Source organism: Emydura macquarii, unplaced genomic scaffold (genome assembly GCF_026122565.2).
Source record: "Emydura macquarii macquarii isolate MOO-44397 ecotype Brisbane River unplaced genomic scaffold, CSIRO-AGI_Emac_v2 contig_3020, whole genome shotgun sequence".
In the NCBI taxonomy this organism is placed as follows: domain Eukaryota; kingdom Metazoa; phylum Chordata; order Testudines; family Chelidae; genus Emydura; species Emydura macquarii.
The window spans coordinates 45,785-65,953 of NW_027133157.1; the positions used below are offsets into that span (position 1 = coordinate 45,785).

Here is a 20,169-nt window from a genome sequence, read left to right on the forward strand (position 1 = left end):
GTGTGGCGCTAGGGGCGCTGTGCTACAGTCTGGGTGCCGTCTCCTGTCTCCCCCTAGTGTCTGACAGTATGTATTGCACTGACTCATTTTTGTTCTGGGCAATGGCAACTGCAACTTTGCGCACAACCATTGAGCTAGGGGCAACCCCATTGCAGTGGCCTTTCTCCTCTAGACAGTTTGCTAGTGTGAACTGTGTGGGTTTTTCGTAGGCAAGGAAGGGTGCAGTGAGTGTGTTTGTGGTTTTCCAGGGCATCCAGCCAATTTGAAAGCCTAGGAGGCAAATAATGCACAGATCTGTAAGGGGATATGGAGGAAATCCAAGCAAATTTGTTTTTAAATGATCTGTAAATATCCCATTCATCCTGAGATTAACACCTTTCAACCTCCAATTGGAGTTGGGGGAGGGACTGGGGGGGGACTAGATATGGGTTTTTCACTTTTAGGAAAGGTGGGCAAGTGAAAAGGCCTCGTATCATTCCTTGCCCTTCTGGGGAGGGTTGCCAGCCCCCCAGGATTTTTCTGGAGTCTCCAGAAATCAATGAATCTTTAATTAAAGACTCTGTCATGCGATGAAACCTCCTGGAATACATCCAGCCAAAACTGGCAACCCTCTACCCCTGGGCCAGCCAGTCCCTCCACCTTGGGCTGGATGAGAGCTGGTGCTCCGTAAAGGGAAAAAGTCCCGGGTCCCAATCTCTGCCCCTCTGAGCCAACCAGCCCCCCCTGCCCTAGGGCTGGACTACAGCCTGCACCCCCTAGAGGGGAAAGGCCCCATATCCCATTCCCCTCCCCCAGGCCAGCTGCTAGTCTCTCCCCACCCCCACACACTCTGGGCCCTTTTTGGACCCTGTTCTAGAGGTTGAAATCTCCTTATATGCCTTCCTTGCTCTCCTGCAAGCATAACATAAAGTCTTGAATAGGTAACTAGTTAGTGTCATTAGAGCCGGTTTAGCTGCCTTTGATAAGCAAGGAACCAGAGCCAAGAATGTACTCAAGTGGCTTTTATCAGCAGTGATCTGTGAAGAATGTGACATGATGACCTAATCCGGGGGTGAATGAGTGTGTGGTTTCTGCTGCACTTCTGTCCAGAGGACAGGTGATACACAATGGCAGGGCAACCGCAGATCCTGGCCTCTCTGGGTTTCAGTGGCTGGAGTTTGTGGGTTGGAAAAACTGACCACGGATGGTTGGGGCTCCAGAGGGCACCCTCGTGCAAACTCACACAGCCAGGGCAGAGTAGAGTCAGGACGCCTGGGTTCTATGCCCCGCTTTAGTGGGGAGGGAGATCTTGTGGGGTGGGGTTGCCTGGGAGTTAGGATTCCTGGGTATATCCCCAGCTCAGAGAAGGGAGAGGGATCTAATGGGTTAGAGGGCAGGTGGGGTGGGAGCTTTAGAAGGAGAGCAGGCTAGCAGGGGGGTGGGGGCTCTAGTGGGTTAGAGCAAGAGAGGCTGAGAACTGGGATTCCTGGGTTCTGCTTGCAGTGCTGTACAGTTTTCTAATCTCTCTCTATTAACCATTATCATTTATATCAGGGGTGAGGCCCTGCCTTCTCCAGTCATTTCCTTTATTGCTCTTTATAGTTTAATTTGTTTATTGGTCTCAAGAAATCTGCCAAGTTTGCAGCAGTGGCATACTGTGGGTCTCTGGTGCCTGGGGGCCAAGCCTGCATTTGCAGCCCCCCCAGGCCTCACAACCTCCCCCCTCATGCAGGGCAGGAGGGGTCCCGGCGCCGCCCCCAGCTGCCCAAGGAAGGGGGATCTGTATCTGTGTGGGGGGGTGAGGCTGGGGGAGCACAAATGTAGGCTTGGCTTTGTCCTTCCCCCACCCTCCCCGCACTTATCCATTGTGGGGCGCCCTCCTCTGCCGCTCCAGCCCGGCGCCGGCTTGGACAGGGCAGCTTCAGCCCCCAGCCTGGGGTTGGGGCTCGGGCCAGCTCTTCAGGACATATGGGGGGGATGAGGCCTCCTGTGCCCTGTGCGTCCTGAAGGGCCAGCTCCTCCCTCCCCCCGCAGGCTGGCACCTGGGGGCCTGGCCCCCCTTGGTACACCACTGGTTTGCAGGGCAGATAGCCGGAAAGGCAGGGAACACGGCACTGGCATGACATGGACATTACAGTCCAGCAGGGAGAAGTGGACCCTCCCCCCACAGCCATTAGGGGGCAGCGGGGACAGACCCCCCCCCAACCCATGGGAAGGTGCAGCTGGGTAACGGCTGCACAGCAACACCTGGCTCACCAGGCACTCCAGTGCAGCCACCTGTGGAACTGGGCAATAGCTGTGCCCTGCAAGCTCACAGGTGTCTGCCCCAGCCCGCCTGTCCCATCCCTTGACAGCCCCCAGGTCACCTGCACTGCATCACATCCATGTGACTTGGCCCTTAGTCACCAGGGGACAGCTGAGGGATGGGCTGGTGTCCCAGCTGCCAGGGTTAACCTGCGGGCAGCTAAAGAGTACCTGCCTGCATCATGCAATTACGTAAACAGCCAGGCTATATCCGGGTGAGTCCTTGGTCGCTGGGTGTGGATTCCCCAACATCAGGAAGTTTGTGATTACCCCACAGCACATCATCCTCACTGCCAGTAATTGAAGGGTTAATGACGCTGGCATTCTTCATTCTACCTACAAGCAGGCCCTTCGTGTGTGTGTGTGTGTGTGTGTGTGTGTGTGTGTGTGTGTGTGTGTGTAACTCACAGCACTGGGGAATCGTGCTCCAGCATCTCAGCTTTCCTTTGTTATAAAATTATGTCTCCAGCCCCCAAAATGGTAAGCATTGCAGCAGCGGCTGCCTGAGTCTGCAGCGAGCCTGAGCCAATTACTCCACCAGGTGTGAACCACCCAAGCTCATCTGAACAGCATTGTTGACTCTTAAAACTAATGATGAGTGTTAAGGTCTCAAGCTAACGCTTTACTTGGCTGATAGCAGCAGTTCTGCTCCTTGTAAGTAAGGGCAGAGAATCAGGCACCAGCTGGTGCTTCCTAAAGTAAAATCCAACTCCAAAGCCTCTGCTCATGTTCTGATGCAGCCTGAAACCAACCAGGGCTGCAGCTCAGAGGCAGGTGGATGCAGGGACAGCGAGGCAGGCCATATGTGTGTGGAAAGAGATGAAGAGGAGTGTTCCAGGGGTATTGTGGCAGCCTGAGCAGAGTAGTAAAGCCAGGAGTGAGAGGAGGCAAATTGTCCCATTTATATGAATGATGTTAAATCTGAAACCTAATGGTGGTGATTAAAATGTCAGTGGTGTCATAATGGATAAAGGGAGGTATATTGCCCAGTCCCACAGGCGGCTACATCTGAGCGCACAGTGAGCCACTCCCGCCCCCGCCCGGTGTGCTGCTGATGTGCAGCCGTTATCCAGCTGCCCCTCCCGAGAGGCAGCTGCATCTCCATGCCCGGTGAGCCATCCCTGTGTGGCTGTCTTAGCTGCAACACTCTGGCAGGCAAAGGGCTGGTTCCCTGCACACGGGCTGCCCCTGGGCTGAGGGTGGGAGTCAATACATTGACTTAGTGGGTGTGTCGGAGGAAGCCAATCCTGGTGCTGCCACTGCCCCATACTGGTGATGGCAAGCAGTTACCCAATGGGAGCGGGAAGAGCTTCACTGAGGCATTGCTACCCTGCTGGGGTGGGTGTCAGTTCCCAGCAGGCTGAGATGGGGCAGTTGCTCCTCTAGGAGGAGTTGTGGGGGGGGGGGAAGGGGGGCGGTCTGTTCCCCCTGCCCCCTAGTGGCTGTGTGGGAGGGTCCACTGCCCCCTGCTGGACTGTAATGTCCATGTCATGCTGGTGCCATGTTCCCTGTCTTTCCAGCTATCTGCCCTGCAAACCAGTGGTGTACTGGGGGAGGGCCAGGACCCTGGGTGCTGGCCTGTGAGGGAAGGGGGGCGCTGGCCCTTCAGGATGCGCAGGAGGCCTCATCCCCCCCATACATCCTGAAGGGCCAGCCAGAGCCCCCTCCCCCAGGCCGGGGGTGAGGTTGCCCCGTCTGAGCTGGCACCAGGCTGGAGCGGGAGTAGCGGGTACCCTGCAGTGGATAAGTGCGGGATGGGTGGGGGGGCAGAGCCAAGCCTACATTTGTGCCCCTGGCCTGACACCCCCCCACACACAGATACAGACCCCCCACTTCCTGGGACAGCTGGGGGTGGCGCCGGGACCCCTCTTGCCCTGCACAAGGGGGAGGGTTGTGAGGCCGGGGGGAGAGGGGGGAATGCAGGCTTGGACCCTAGGCGCTGGAGACCCACAGTACGCCACCGCTGCAAACTTGGCAGATTTCTTGAGGATTTAGCGGGGAGAGATATGTTGTGGGGTGGGGCTGCCTGGGAGTTAGGATTCCTGGGTATAATCCCCAGCTCAGGGAGGGGAGAGGGCAAGGGATCTAATGGGTTAGAAGAGGGCAGGTGGGGTGGGAGCTTTGGAAGAGGAGCAGGGGCTGGAGGCTGCGAATTCAGGACTCCTGGGTTCTTTCCCTGGCTCTGAAGGGGAGTGGGGTCTAGTGGGTTAGAGAAGGGGGGCCTGGGAACCGGGACTCCTGGGTTCTGCTTGCAGTGTTGTACAGTTTTCTAATCTCTCCCGGCTAACCATTATCACTGGTGTCAGGGGCGAGGCCCTGCCTTCTCCAGTCATTTCCTTTATTGCTCTTTATAGGGGTGGCATGTGATGCCTGCCTTTGGCAAGGGTTGGCAGAGCCATGATCCTGCCCCTCCCCTGAGGCCCCGCCCACATGCCAGCCACGCCCTCCACATGCTGTCGCAGGAGAAATCGCCCGGCCCGCCCCTGGCAGCCACTTCTGCGTGTGGCAGACCCAGCCTGGGACAGGCTGGCCTGGCACCACTCAGCTACCACCCCCTAGCTCCATAGGGAACGCAGCATGAGGGTACGGGCTGCACCACTGGAAAAACAGAGTTACTTACTGTCGTTCTTTGAGATGTGTTGCTCACATCCATTCCAATATAGGTGTGTGCACGCCCCGTGCACTGGTTCCTGGAACTTTTTTCCCCTTAGCAGACCCCGTAGGGTCAGCTTAGGCGCCCCCTGGAGTACCGTGCCCATGCTGTGGTACATAGGACACCGCTGACCCCGTGGGCCCCCAGTCCCTTCTTTCTATTGACTCCGACAGCAGGGATGGAGGGTGGGTGTGGAATGGCTATGAGCAACACATCTCGAAGAACAACAGTTACTGGTAAGTAACCCTGGTTTCTACTTCGAGTGATTGCTCATATCCATTTCAATATAGGTGATTAAATAGCCATACCTCTGAGGTGGGTAGGCGTCAACGGCGAGCTGCTCTCATTAGAATGGCCCTGCCGAAACCCACGTCCTCTCTCGCCTGCTGCACGATGGTGTAGTGGGACGTGAAGGTGTGCACCGACAACCAGGTCGCTGCTCTGTAGATGTCCTGCAGGGGCACTCTCTCCAGGAAGGCCGCCGACGAGGCCTGGGCTCTGGTTGAGTGCGCTGACACAGCTCCAGGAAGTGGCACCTTCGCCCGCTTGTAGCAGGTCCTGAGGCAGGCGGTGATCCAGACAGAGATGTGCTGTGTGGAGACAGATGAGCCCTTCATCCAGTCCGCCACTGCCACGAACAGCTGCGTCAACTTCCGGAACGGCCATGTTCGCTCGATGTAGTAGGCCAGGGCTCGTCTCATGTCCAGCGAGTGCCATCTCTGCTCCTCCTCTGAACCGTGTGGTTTAGGAAAGAACATGGGGAGGAAGATATCCTGGTTATAATGAAACTGGGACACCAGCTTGGGCAGGAAAGATGGATGGGGTCTCAGTCGCACCTTGTCTTTATAAAAGACTGTTTAGGGGGGCTCCGAGGTCAAAGCCCTTATCTCGGAGACCCTTCTAGCCGATGTGATGGCCACCAGGAAGGCTACCTTCCACGAGAGGAAGAGCAGCGGGCATGTAGCCATGGGCTCAAAGGGGAGTCCTGTCAGCATGGCGAGGACCAGGTTCAGGTCCCAGGGAGGCACCGGGTCACGGACCTGTGGATAAAGCCTCTCCACCCCTTTAAGGAACCTGATAGACATGGGTGTGAGAAAAATAACCTCCCTTCCATGGGCTGGTGGAAGGCCGAGATGGCCGCCAAGTGCACCTTCATGGAGGCCAGTGCTAAACCCTGGAGCTTCAAATGGAGCAGGTACTCCAAGATCGCCTGTATGGGCAAGCAGCTTGGTGGGATACCCCGCGACTCTGCCCAACAGGTAAAACACTTCTACTTGGCCCAGTACACCACCTGAGTGGAAGGTTTTCTGCTGCTCAGCAGAACCTGTTGGACTTGCATAGAACAGGCTCTCTCTCCCTCCGTCAGCCACAGATTCTCCATGCTGTCAGGTGGAGGGAGTCCAGGTCCGGGTGAAGCAGGCGACCCTGGTCCTGGGAGAGCAGGTTGTAATGCCTCGGGAGCGGCAGCAACAGGGCTATGGACAGGTCCAGCAGCATGCTGAATCAGTGCTGTCTCGGCCAAGCTGGGGCGATCAGTATGATGTCCGCCTTGTCTCTCTTGATCTTCAAGAGGACTTTGGGCAGTAGCGGAATGGGGGAAACACATACATGAGGGTCTTCGCCCAATCTATAAGAAACATGTCGGAAATGGAGACCGGCTCATGACCCCAGAGCGAGCAGAACCTCGGGCACTTCCTGTTCCAGGACGACGCGAACAGGTCCAGTTGGGGAACACCCCACTTGCGGAAGATAAAACTTATCACCTCTGGGTGTAGTGACCAGTCGTGTCAGGGTAGAAATGACTTGCTGAGGTGGTCCACCTCATCGTTCCTGACTCCCGGGAGGTCAGAGGCAGATATGTGGAAGTCATGCCTCACCGCAAAGTCCGAAAGTCGAATGGCCTCCTAGCAAAGAGCGGAGGAGCATGCTCCCCCCGCCTGTTCATATAGCACATGGCCGCCGTGTTGTCCGTAAGGACCTGCACCATTCTGCCCCTCAGGGATCTGAGGAAAACCTTGCAGGCCAGGCGGACTGCTCTGAGCTCCCAGACGTTGATGTGGAGACCCCCTCTCGTGCCGACCAGAGCCCCTGGGTGCCGCGGTCGCTGCTGATGTGGGCCCCCCAGCCCACATCCGAGGCGTCCGTGATAAGAGTCACCGACGGTGCCAAGTCCCTGAAGGGAACACCCCTCAGAACCTCCCCTGGGTCCCTCCACCAATCCAGGGAGGTCAGTATCCGAGGGGGAACTGTGACTACTCTGTTCAACGAGTGCCTGGCTGGTGCATACACAGAGGCCAGCCACGCCTGGAGAGGCCTGAGCTTGAGGCGAGCCAGCCTCACCACATACGTGCCGGCCGCCATATGTCCTAACAGCTGCAGGCAGTGCCTGGCTGTCGTCATGGGGGACCATGTAGATCGTCGATTATGGCGGCTATGGTTTCAAACAGAGGCTGTGAGAGGAAGGTTCTTGCCTGGGTGGCATCCAGGGTGGCCCCTATAAACTCTATGCGCTGCACCAGAGTGAGCGTGGACTTCTGCTCGTTGATGAGCAGCCACAGTCTGGTGCATGTGGCGCAGGTGAGAGTCAGGCTGTTCCTCACGTGGGCCCTGGACCTGCCCCGAATCAGCCAATAGCCCAGGTATGGGAATATCTGGACTCCTCTGCGGCGCAGGTGGGCCACTACCACCGCCATGCATTTCGTGAAGACCCTGGGGGCGGACGAGAGGCCAAAGGGCAGGGCTGAAAATTGGTAGTGGCAGCCTGCTACCACAAACCTGAGGAATCTTCTGTGACCGGGAAGGAGAGTAATGTGGAAATATGCATCCTTGAGGTTGACGGCAGCATACCAGTCCCCTGGATCTAGAAAGGGAATGATGGAGGCTAGGGAAACCATGTGAAATCTGGTGCGTCTGATGAACCTGTTCAGACGGCAGAGGTCTAAGATCGGCCTCAGACCCCCCTTGGCCTTGGGGATTAGGAAGTACCGTGAATAAAATCCCCTCCCCCATTCCTGTGGAGGAACTTCTTCTATCGCTCCGACAAGAGGGAGACCCCCTGCCTATCCCACTGGTTGGCAGCATCCACTACAAGTGATCCCGGGGCAGTGTGGTTATATAAAAACTCAAACCCCTCCACGGGTACATAGTATTTTTTCTCGGCACCCTTCGAGGTAGGGGCAACCAAGGCAGGGGTCTCGTGTACTGGCAAGGCCACCCTTGATGGCCCTGCCGCCCCCTGACACCCCGAAGAGGGGGTCCTCCTCCTCTGACAGCTCCTTGAGCTCTAAGTTTAAGTTGCTTGCCACCCTCTTGAGCAGATCTTGGTGAGCTCAGAAGTCGGGCAGTGGTGCCCTATGGTCCCTGGTGGCCACATTGTCCGGGGACGAGGAGGAGGACCGTGGGAGGCGCCCCGTGGAGGGACCCTCCTCAGGGTCCGATCCCTCCTCAGAGGGATGACCCTTGTCTGGCTGGCGCAGGGAGTGCTGGTTGGGCCACTGATGAGTGGACCGACGTCGTGACCTGGCCCAATTGGATACCCCAAGGCCCCCAGTATGGCCACTGCCACGGGTCCTGCGGCCACGCCAGTGCCGGCATTGGTGCTGACTGGGACACCTGGTGGCAGGTCCGGGACCCAGAGCTGCTGGATCTCTGCTTACTGCTTCTGACAGGTGAGCAGCTCTGAAACGATGACGAGGACCGCCGGTGCCGACGTCTACGGTGCCGTCGGGGGGACAAGCTGCTGGAGGAGCTGGATGACCGCCTCCTCTGCCTTGACGTTTTGTGGCGACACTTCCCACCTTGGGACTGGGAACGGTGCCGCTGGTGCTGCTGCGATGCTGACCGCGCGGAGCGTGATCGGATGTGACGTGCCAAAGCCGCCGGCGCCAAGGACTGCTGTTTGCGGCAAAGCCATCGGTGCCGGTGATCAACAACTGGTCTCGGCGGGCAGCAGGATCCGCGCCGGCTTGCGTGCCAGGGATCGAGACCGGTGCCATGTGCTTGTCAGGGTGCGTGCCAGGGATGTCGATCAGCGCTGTGCAGGACTCGCCATCAGGGAACGAGGGCTGGAGCTGCAACCCCTGCGCGAGGTGGAACTAGAGCAGCGTTGCCTCGCGTATGAACCTCTCGACCACCCTCGGTGCCGCGGTGCTCGAGGACTGTGTCGGAGCTGGGAGAGGAGCCCACACTCTACCCTCCGTGACCATCTGGGGGGAGACTTTGATTCCTGTCTCTGCCACCCACCAGGGCCACCCAGCACAGGTTTACCCCGAGATGCTGGTCCCTGCGCCCTTGGCCGAGGGGTGGACAGAGGCGTGGGCATACCCATGAGGGCACGTGCTGTGACGAACGCCTCCGGGAGTCGGGGGAGGCTACCTGCGCAGAGATGCCAGGGCCGGAGTAATCTCCAGAGCACGTGGCTGGGGCATCTCCTGACTCCCCACAGGCCGGACGGGCGGTACGGGGGAGTCCCGGCGCAGGATGTCCTTCACCTTCCAGCACTTTGGTGCCGGGCCCCGGAGGGTCGAGGTCAGTGCCGGTGGGGCACTTCGCATCGAGATGCTCGGTGCAGCGGGGGAACGTGCCGGTTCCAAGTCTGGCCAGAGCGCACACGCCATTAGTATGGCCTTCAAGCGCGTCTCTTTCTTTTTGCATGCGGGGCTTGAAGGCCTTACAAAGCCTACATTTGTCTCTTCTGTGCTGCTCTCCAAGGCAGCAGTCGTGAGGGTCACTCATAGGGAAAGCCTTCACACATGCGGTGCAGGCTTTGCAGCCGGTTGAGCCAGGCATGGCCCAACCTGAAGCACCTGAGGGCTACTATCTAAGTACTCTATTTAACACTACACTGAACGATGTCTATTTAAACAACAGTCTATGCACAACGGTGATGCTACTTGCTACAGCAAGAGGCAGACATTCCAGCAGCCGTCACAAGTGGAAAGAAGGAACTGAGGGCCCCTGGGGGTCGGCGGTGCACTACATACCGCAGCATGTGTGGTACTCCTGAGGGCGCTTGAGCCCTGGGGGGCTTGCTAAGGGGAAAAAAGTTCCGGGAACGTGCTCACCTATATTGGAATGGATATGAGCAATCACTCGAAGATAGAAAAAAGTGATTTTCTATCCTCTCCACCCCTCCCCAGCAGTAGCCACCACCCTGTTCTCTTTATGAAAAGCTTTTGCAACTAGACTAGATTTCCACAGCAATCTAGCCCATTCTTGATTTTGAGACCAGAAAGGGGTTCTACTCACATGGATGCAGTAGATGAAGGATGCAAAAATACCTTCTGCCTGAAGTTTTGTGATCGTGTGGAGCAATCTGCCCATTCTTGATTTTGAGACCAGAAAGGGGTTCTACTCACATGGATGCAGTATGTGAAGGATGCAAAAATACGCTGAATTTTACAATGCCTCAGGTTTGTTCAAACCTTTTACAAATTCACTATGTAAGGCTTTTCCCCCCCTTCACCCTACCCCCTGCTTTTTCCAGTTTTTCACACCAGTTTTTTTTTTTTTTTTTTTTGTATTAAAGGCATGCAACATCTCCTTACATCCTACACTTTCAACCTTGCTGTTTTCTATGGCTCAGAAGGGAACTATCCCCTATTTACAAAGCCATGAAAACCTCAGTTAAATCAATGAAAACATTTGAACAGTGATACATATTTATAATCTGTGGATCTTTTATTTAGCATGTTTAAAAGTCAAACTTTATTACATTCATACACACTGCAGCTCCAACTGTAGCAAGTCAGTCTATATGCTCCCTTGAACTTTCTATAACAGCATTTCCCATAATAAAAAAGGGTTTACCAGTCCAAGACTAATCTGTCCACCTTCACCCCCATGCCAATTTTTGTTCAACTGGATAATGCTGAAATTATTGCATCTCACTGTATGAGGAACACCCTTGGGAAAACTTCCAGTAACATCTTTGCTCTCCTGGGTTTATGAATGCTGAATCTAGAAAAACAAGGGTGCTTTTTTTTCTTCTAGTTGGGTGGGCTGATCACCATAGCAGCTTAGTACCCCAAATTTATCCTACTAACACAGGGGGAAAATCCTCTTGCACCTCAGGCCCAGGGATAAAATTTTGCAAGCTAACAACTTTGGTCAGTTTCATCTGTGCAACTCTACAGTCTACACCCAGATTGCATAGGTGGATGTAGAATTTGACTACCTATTGGAATTCAATACTTCTGTTGCCTATGAAAGAACAATGCCTTATTTTTCCAAATCCAAAAAGCAGCTAATTTAACTTTTGTTGTATGAGGTGGCACTTTCACATACCTGTATATTTAATCCATTCAAGTTAATGTGCAAATTCACATCTATGTAATTTGCATTAAGACACACACACACACACCTTATTTAGATTAGATCTTTATGGAATATAGCTTTCTAATTCTGCAGCTATACTTTCCATTGGGTAGCACAAAAACCCAGAAATAAGTCGATTTCCATCCATTCCCAACCCCCCCAGAAATCCACAGCAAGCAAACTTTCTATGTAGACACTGATAAGAAGGCTCACATTGATCATGTCCCTATTAAGATAAACACTTCTATGGTGGAGGATGGTGCTTCATGCAATAAAGATGAGAACTCGCATTCAAAACAAGTGTAAAAAAACCCCAAGAATTTTACGTTTAAACCACGATTAAGATCTTCCTCTATTTGGGTCCGCTGCATTATATGCTAGTACTGTTCATAGTGTAATGCATTTACGTATGTTTAATACCCATGGTTAGCAGTGGAGTACTCCCAACACAGTCACCGCAGCTTTCTAGTATAAGTGAAGTTGCCTTTATTGAAGCCCTGGCCCCAAAGAAAGCTACACATGGCAACTAAAAGACGGGGGTTTTTTTAATGTAAAGGGATTCTTCTGGGTACAGGCAAAAAACAAAAAAACAGGTAAAATTGAGAGGACAATACAAAGTTTTACACAAATGGAACAAGCTTTACACGGTCTGCAGCACAAAGTCTGACATACAAAATAAAAAAGTATAAGTCACATGGTCTGGGAATTTATACAGTCTTAATAGGGTCTCTCACGGCGGTCTTGTCTGTGGTCACCCCTGTGGAGAGAAAGAGGAAGGGTTAGGACAGAAGTAACAGGTAAACATGGGACAGAATGGGGGAGTATTCTAAACTCTGCTCACAAGCAGCTAGCTGAGGGATCCTTAAACAAATAAGTCAATAGCTGTTTTAGATGTGGCATTATACCCATTTTACAAGAGGGGAAACTGAGGCAGAGGGAAGGGACTTCCCCAGTTCATGTATGTTAAGCCATTATGATCCTCTAGTCTGACCCACCAGTGCAACACAGGCCAGAGAAACTCCTCTGGTGATGCCTGCATCTAGCCCCACAATTTGTGGCAGAGCTACAGCAGATGTCTAGGCTAGATTTAAACACACAACCAAAGGTGAATCCATCACAACCCTTGGTAAGTTTTGCCAATGGTTAGTTACCTTTACGCTTTAAAAAAAACTCAAACAAACCCTATGTCTTATTCCTAGTCTGAATTTGTCTAGCTTCAGCTTCCAGCCAACTTTGTTCCGGACCAACTGACTAGACAGATTGTCTCATTAAGAAGGCAGGTTTTCCAAGCTCTTGAATCACACTTGCAGCTGTACAGAACAAATGGCAGAGCTGGAATAAAACCCAGGACACTTCCCTGAATCACTTACTGTCTTTTCTAGGACAGTGCAGTTCTAGACAGAGGTTACAGCATCCCTGCCCTTCCTTCACCAGAGTCCACTTTACCTGTTATCCATCTTTCCTGGCCCAAATCCACCACCTCGATCGCCGCCTCTGCCCCCACGGAAGCCACCCCGATCGCCGCCTCTGCCCCCACGGAAGCCACCCCGATCAAAACCACCTCTGCCTCCACGGCGCTCTTCTCCAAATCCACCTCCTATGGAGGAAAAAACAAGCACAGAGAAGTAAGATAGGTGACAAGAATGTAAAGGCGGAGACCCAACCATGAAGCCTGCCCCTTACTGGTGGGCAGGACAAACAAAACTGATTTACCCATATGTGGTCCTCCGGGCCCATCTGGCTTGGGTGCTTTGCACTGGTTGCACTCGTTACGCCATGAGAAATTCATGTTCTCACAGGTCCTGCAAGACAATGTTTGAGAACAGGCATTAGCTTCTGGGAAACCCAAGAGTTAATGCTTAGTTCCCCCACACACAATCAGAGCCTCTACTTACGGGTTAGGGCATTTCCAGTCCCCTGCACGCTGCTGGCCACCTCCCCCGCTGGGGAAGCCACCTCGGTTACCCCCACTGGAGCCACTGTTGCCACTGCCTCCTCCACCTCCGCCACCAAATCCACCACGACCCATAGGCCCTGCAGGAGGCGAAGGAGAGATGGGTTAGAGGGGGCAAAGTCACTGGAGGGAACATGATTGTCTGCATCCCCCATCCCCAGAGAGCTGATCCTTTGTGCAACTAACTCCAGGCTCAACAGTCTTGGATTCAATAGTCACATCTCACTCTTGCAAACCCTATATCCAGATCATGGCTTATTTCACTTTCAGCCACATCCCTCAACTGTGGCAAGTGAACTCTGTGCAGCAAGTGATCCAAGAACGCTATGTCACACCTGGTCACTTCCTGCTGGGGCAGATTTTTCCAGCATGCACTGACAGACAAGATTAGCCCACACATGACAAGTGGATACAAAAATCATGGCTGACCCATGATTATATTAACCTGTAACTCACTGGTGGGCATGTGTGACAAGTCCCCCCTCTGCTGATTCACAGATGGTGTAACTCATTACATTTCCAGCTACAGAGTATTGAATCTTTAGAGTTCAAGGTGTAGCACCTGTCAGCTCTGTAGGTCTCTGATTCAATCCCTGGTGTCTTGGCGAAGACAGCCATCACACATGCACCCACACACCAGTTCGTTATAGCTGGGACAGTTAAGAGTATACTGAGCTACCAACCTGTAGTGTAAATGGGAAACAAGGGCTTGAAAACCCTCTGGTTTCAGTTCAGATGGAGAAGAGGGGACACTAAGAGGGGATCTTTGACCTGATCATGTATTTGAAGTCTAGTGTGGATGGACTTTAGCCCAGTCTGTTAATGGCTTATGGACTTGGCTGGTAGCATCCAGACCTTGAAAAACAGAGGCCACTTTTATGTTAGATGGAGCACCCTTTCCCATGAGGAGCAAACAGATGCTTCTAAATACCTCCACGGCCTCTGCCGCCCCTTCCATTTCCACCACCACGGTTGAAGTCCGCCCTCCGGGTAGCGAAGGAGACTTTGATGGGATTGCCAGAAAATTCCTTTCCTGATTGGAGGAAAGAAACCAGACTTGTCAATTTCTCCTCACACATAGCTTGGTGACTGGGTTTATGATGCTCCACAAGGACCCTTTAAAGTGAATACTATTCCATTCTCACCCCACTTTAACCCACAGCTGGGTTGACAAAAAAATTCTGGATTTCCATCCTGTGGAGAAACCTGGGATAGAAGTTTTGAAATTTGTTTTTGTCCCAAGCTAAAATGGTAATGTCTGGCTCAAATAATCTGACATTTTCAGATCAGAAGTTTGTTTGGTATGACAAACTGCCCCAGAAGGCACTCCAGTAGCTTTTTAGGGAGCTGTGGTTCTGATGCCCATGGAAATAAGGCCTACATTTAACAGTGAGAGTAATTACCTGTTAGATAAAACACTTCAAAGGTTGTGGTGGATTTTCCATCATTGATGATTTTTAAATCAAAATTGGATGAAAAAAAGATAGGATCTAGGCATTATTATGGGGAAGTTTTCTGAGCTGTTATACAGATTAGACTAGATCAGTGGTTTTCAACCTGTGGTCCACAGACCCCTGGGGGTCAGCAGACTAATGTGACTATGAAAATAGTTTCAGATCCCAGAAGAGACATTTTTTTTCTGATCAAAAGTATGCAAATACCCCCACCTACAGGTCCAAACCTGGAAATGTTATCATAGAAGCGCACAGTTCAGTGCCCTTTCTCATGCTGCATGAAATGCTATGCTGAACACCACCATTTGTAGTTAAATTCTTTTCAGTCAGTTTTCAGTCCAAGACTTCTATAGTAGAAATCCAGACTACAGGGTGAATTTCTAAAGGAGCCCACACCTCCATTCGTCCAAGTCCAGAGGTTTTCAACCTTCTTTCAATGTCACCACAATGGTCCCCACTTCTAGCCTTGTAATCAATGGATCTATCCTCCCATTTGCTGGTGCTACATCTCGATGCACCCAAGATGCATGACTCCACTGATGTGTTAGTCTGAGATCACAGTGCATTGTGGGAGAGGTCATCCAACCAGCAAGCCTCGCCCAAGAATTTGAATTACAATTCACAGGATTGTGATTGTCATGTTGATGCAGATAACGTCCAGCTGACCCAAAAATGTTTCATCTCAATTTTCCCCAGTGAAAAACAAAATTCAAGAAAAACTGAAATATTCCCACAGAAAAAGTGGAATTTCAACCCAGTAGATCCCACTCCCCTCCAAAAACCAGCGACAGAACCCCGGAGTCCTGACTCCCAGAACCCCATGGCTCATGCTACCTCTGGCAGGAGCAACTTGGCCCAGCCAGATGGAAGCCCCTTACCATCAAACCAGTCAATTGCCGCCTTGGCAGATGGGGGATCATCAAAAGACACTGTGGCTTCCCCTTTCAGCTTTCCGGTCTCACGGTCTGTGTACAGGTTAATCATGGGTTGCCCAGTTTTCTTGTTTGTCTGAAACACAAGCAAGGGGCATATCTCTTGAGTTCAGCTTCTGGAGATTAGCCTAGGGCTGAAAGCCACCCGTAACCTCCCTTGTTGGGTGGGGTGAAAAACGAAGGAAATAATTGATTGCTTTAGACTAGGGAATATTTGAGAAATTTGCATGGGAAGGCTCTGAGAAGAGCATCAACAAGATACCATCAGGACTGCAGATGGTCACAGTAGGGACTGCCATCCTGACTGCAGTCGCACTGCAGTACAAATGTAAGGCACCAGTAAAATCTGTACAGTGCTTACCAAGCACCTTCCAGCTGGATTATTCAAGTCAATTTAACAAACTAAGCCTTCATCAGTACACATGTTATTTCCCAGTTTGAGAGGGACAGAACTGGGAATCCAATGCAGGAGTGCTGAACCCCCATCTCACTTGCCCTAACCCACAAAATCCCCTTCCCTGAGTCAACCACCACAGGAGCCCTGACTCTCCTATTCAAAGCTAGTAGACTGAACTCCCCGCACAGTAAGAGTGCTTGGATTATATGTTAAGAGAACGGGGAACAGGGTGACCAGAGTGCTTTGTTGGCCATGCTGTTCTTGCAAACAGACTATTGAGTTCTCTTGTACTGGTACCTTAATGATCCCTATTTGCTTGAAGTAGTCAGCGACTGACTCAATGGTGACATTTTCACCAAGTCCCTGGACGAAAATGGTGTTGTTGTCAGAGTTATCCTGTTCAGAAGCTGCAAAGTAAGAGGTCAGTCAAATTGATATCCAAGAACCAAAGATTAAGACCAAAAATTATCCCACTGTGGATGCTACAATAGCAGCTTAACAGTGTCTTCAACAAGACCACAACTCACTAGATACTCAGGACTTTAAGTGCAAGCTTTCAATGCAAACTTTCTTAGATAACTTAGATCTTCCTTTTTGTGAAATGGGTCTGATGCTTGTTTTAGGAGATCTGAAGTTGATTTAAGTTAACACAAACAGTCCCACAGCAGAGGTAACTGATGCTGTGAACCCACATTTATTTGGGAACAAAGTCACGTACCAGGATCATGGCGAGGTCCTTGGTCCCGGGGCCCTTTTGCACATGAAAATAAGGAGAGATCTAGTTAGTCGGTGGAGGCACCGCCTCATTTCCCACACACACTAAATATATTAGACAGTAGGCCAGTGTTGGTACATGTGCTCTGAATGTTGAATCTATGTTTATTTTACTTTAGCCATAGGCAAAAAACCTTAAAGTCAGAGAACTTAAAATATTTTGAAGACAGTGCTGCAAAACCAGTGACAATTCCTTTTTCAGATGTCATACTGTACACAGAAAAAGCCTTTTTCCAACTCTACATGGAGGATCAACTACAAAAGCCCTCCTAACACACATTTAATTCTGCTTAGCATCACCTTCCGAGGTCTGTTTAAATTGAGACCTTTGCAGATACAATTTAAGGAGCTATTGAAAGATTTGTCCACCTGTTCACATACACCTTTGTCATTCACATCCTTCAGTAACACCAGGTTGTAGCATCATAGCACTTGCTACTATGGTTAGCGTCACAGTTTACAACGACACACACAACAGCTTTAAGATTTATGCAGAGATATAGTGGCGTTAGTCCATGCCACACATTTACAGTGAGCTAACCTTGCATAAATATAGCTTTGTTTCATTTAAACCATTTACCTATACAAACCATTTACAGATCAGTATTTTTGCTATATTTAGACATTTCACCCATTACACCTTTACTCACACCCAGATCTAATCAGTAATTATCTTAAAGAACCTAAAAGCATATGCCCAACACTGGTCTCTTAAAACTAAATTGACCTGGTCAAGAGATCATTCATGCCAAACCCTTTTCAGTAAACCCATGGGAACTCTCCTGGAAATGTTTAGATATATTTTGTTTGGTATATTTGAGTGCAAAAATACCTTTTTCTTCTTAATATAAGCTTAGATATAAACCATCTTTCTTAAGATATAAGCTTACAAAACCATGCAATGGAGTCAAAGGGAAGTTTATACAAGACCAAAAATTCATTCCAGTTTGTGGGGACTTCCCCCATTTTCTTTACCAGGAACCATAAAAGGTACGTAAACCCTTTGCATCGTTATCCTCAGGATTGCATGCAATTCCATTACCATGTTTTAACTCCAAAAAATCACCAGCACTTAAAGCTTCTTGTGTGTTTTATATTTTTTTAAAAAGGAACCACACACAAACCAGACACTTCTAGAAAGTAACACTTTTGTTTTCTTTCCCCAAAGCACAAGTTTTTTTTGTGCGTCTTGTTGCAAAACATTCAACCAAGATGTATTGGCACCAAGAACTTTGGTTAAAGCAGAAGCCCAGTGGATGCAGAAATCAGTGACACCATATATATTCTCAAGAACTCATTTGGTATAGAGGGCTGCAGAGGGCGCTCCCATAGGTTATATCTGATAAATGGTGGCTTTTCCTAACGCATAAAGGTTCTGCATACGAAAGACAAGTCTCTGGAAAAAATATATATACTTTTTTTGGTTCAAGTTTTGAACTCTTTGGACTTACCACCAAACTTATTGAAGCCACCACGCTCACCACCGCTGAGGAGATAAGTTAGAAGATAATGAAGCTTTTTCCATGGCTAAAGGTTCACTAAAACTACCAGATCTTAAAATGCTGATCAACATTTTTTTCCAGTTCTTCCTGAAAACCTAAAGAATACTCCTTTCAACCTTGTTCTGTCCCTCAGCATATTTAGGCTTTTTATTTTTTTAAAAAAATACACCCTTTTTGTCTTGTAAAAGAGGAATGGATAAATCTACCATGAGCGCAACTTTGGCTTCCAACCTTCTCCTATTACTTCAGCCGTCGTGATGTATACTTGAGACAACGCTGACTCTTCGATGCAGTCCTAGCGTGGTACGGATCCATGAACCGCATGTTATACTGTACCAAGAAGTTGTATTCCCCCCACCCTCCGCGGTGTTGATACCTCCTAAACATAGATATGTAGAATATTTGCTTTGAAAGCATATAAAAAAGCCAACCCAAGTTCCCTAGCATAGCATAATAAACTGATTGATTGCTAAATCTATCTAACATAAGCTCTCTCCCTTCCTCACCCTTAGCTAACATGTGGAAGGTGGAGAATTGATAAAGTTCATTGACTTTCACACCTGTAGCACATAAAACGCAGAGTTTGTTAACAGATAACATGTAGTGTTAACAGCAGATAAGTAACATCAACAATACTTTGATTCCCCCCCAACCTAATACTCACCTTTCTAAAGTCACAATTTAAACTCAGTTTCTCCTGATCAACAGAGTTCACAATCAATATAATTTCGCACCTGTTTCTCAACTTAACATTGTTCCTTTTTATTAGACCACTAAGCAACCCTCTATTGTGGGAGGATTGTTACGCCACGGCAGTTTAAGACACTGCTTTTCTGTTTGTATATAGCGAGATAAACCAAAAGCAAATCATATAAATGTGATCACAGCTGTAGAAGCTGCTAATTGGGTGCCCAAACACATCCTTTAACCCATGGAACATATCCAGTGTGTGGATGGACCACAGAGTTAACCAAGTTTGATACACAGGTTGTAAGCAACCAAATTGGGAAGACAACTTCTCCTCTCACGGAGGAGACTTACAGCCCTTGTTTCTTACCAACATGACCCAGGTGCTTTTGCGGAACAGATTATAGCTCCAGATAAATTGCAAATAAACCCTTGATGTAGAGATTTATACGCCCTTCATGTCGCAATATTTATAAACCTTCAGTATATACCTAGACAGTAACATGTAAGTTCAGCAAACGCTTGGAATTCACATTGTGCATTTGATGTTAATATTAAGACACACGTCTGATGTCAGACACACAACTCTGATAATGACCACCAGTGGGGTATTTTACCCCCATGCATAAATTCTCTACTGTTGATATGAACCTGCATTGGTTCTTAAGTTACACAGTAGTGGGAATCTTCCCCACACATACAAGAAAAGCTTTTTTTTTTTTGCCATTCAGTCCCCACCCCAGGTAAAGCACTGCAACACCCCACACAAGCAGTAGAGGATTGGCATTCCACCCATGGCCACAGGAAGAGCTTCTGCTATAAACCAACACACCCTCCCCAACGTGTTAACTTCAGACATTGCTAGAGATCGTAACATTAAACCCACTCCCTCTCCCACCACAAGCATCAGACACCTACCCCATGCCTCCACGCCCGCCACGGCTGCCTCTTCCACCACGGTCAAAGCCTCCCCGGCCATATCCTCCCCTGCCCCTGCCACCACGGTCTTGCTGGCCACCTCCGTAGCTGCTCTGATCCTGGCTACCATAGCCACCGCCGCCGCCACCACCACTGCCACTCATGGATGACTGGTCCTGGCCATAGCTGCTGGCTGAAGAGGAGAACAACGTGTTCAATGTTATAAAAAGAGGATGATCTAGTGGTCAGAGCAAGGGGGTTGGAATCTGGACTCCTGGGTTCTTTGTATCCCCAGCTCTG

The 20,169-nt window shown here is 50.3% G+C and overlaps 1 protein-coding gene across 1 annotated transcript; it reads right to left on the bottom strand.

Annotated features, from left to right (window-relative positions):
* Nucleotides 1-11,778: 11,778 nt before the first annotated feature.
* Nucleotides 11,779-20,062, bottom strand: LOC137141235 (RNA-binding protein FUS-like; the record flags this gene model as incomplete). Its single annotated transcript, XM_067530066.1, has 10 exons — nt 11,779-12,008; nt 12,698-12,848; nt 12,965-13,053; nt 13,147-13,285; nt 14,137-14,238; nt 15,538-15,667; nt 16,286-16,395; nt 16,707-16,739; nt 18,214-18,248; nt 19,870-20,062. Coding segments are annotated over 10 exons (1,022 nt in total), but the record flags the coding sequence as incomplete, so codon positions are not given.
* Between the last annotated feature and the right edge of the window lie 107 nt (nt 20,063-20,169).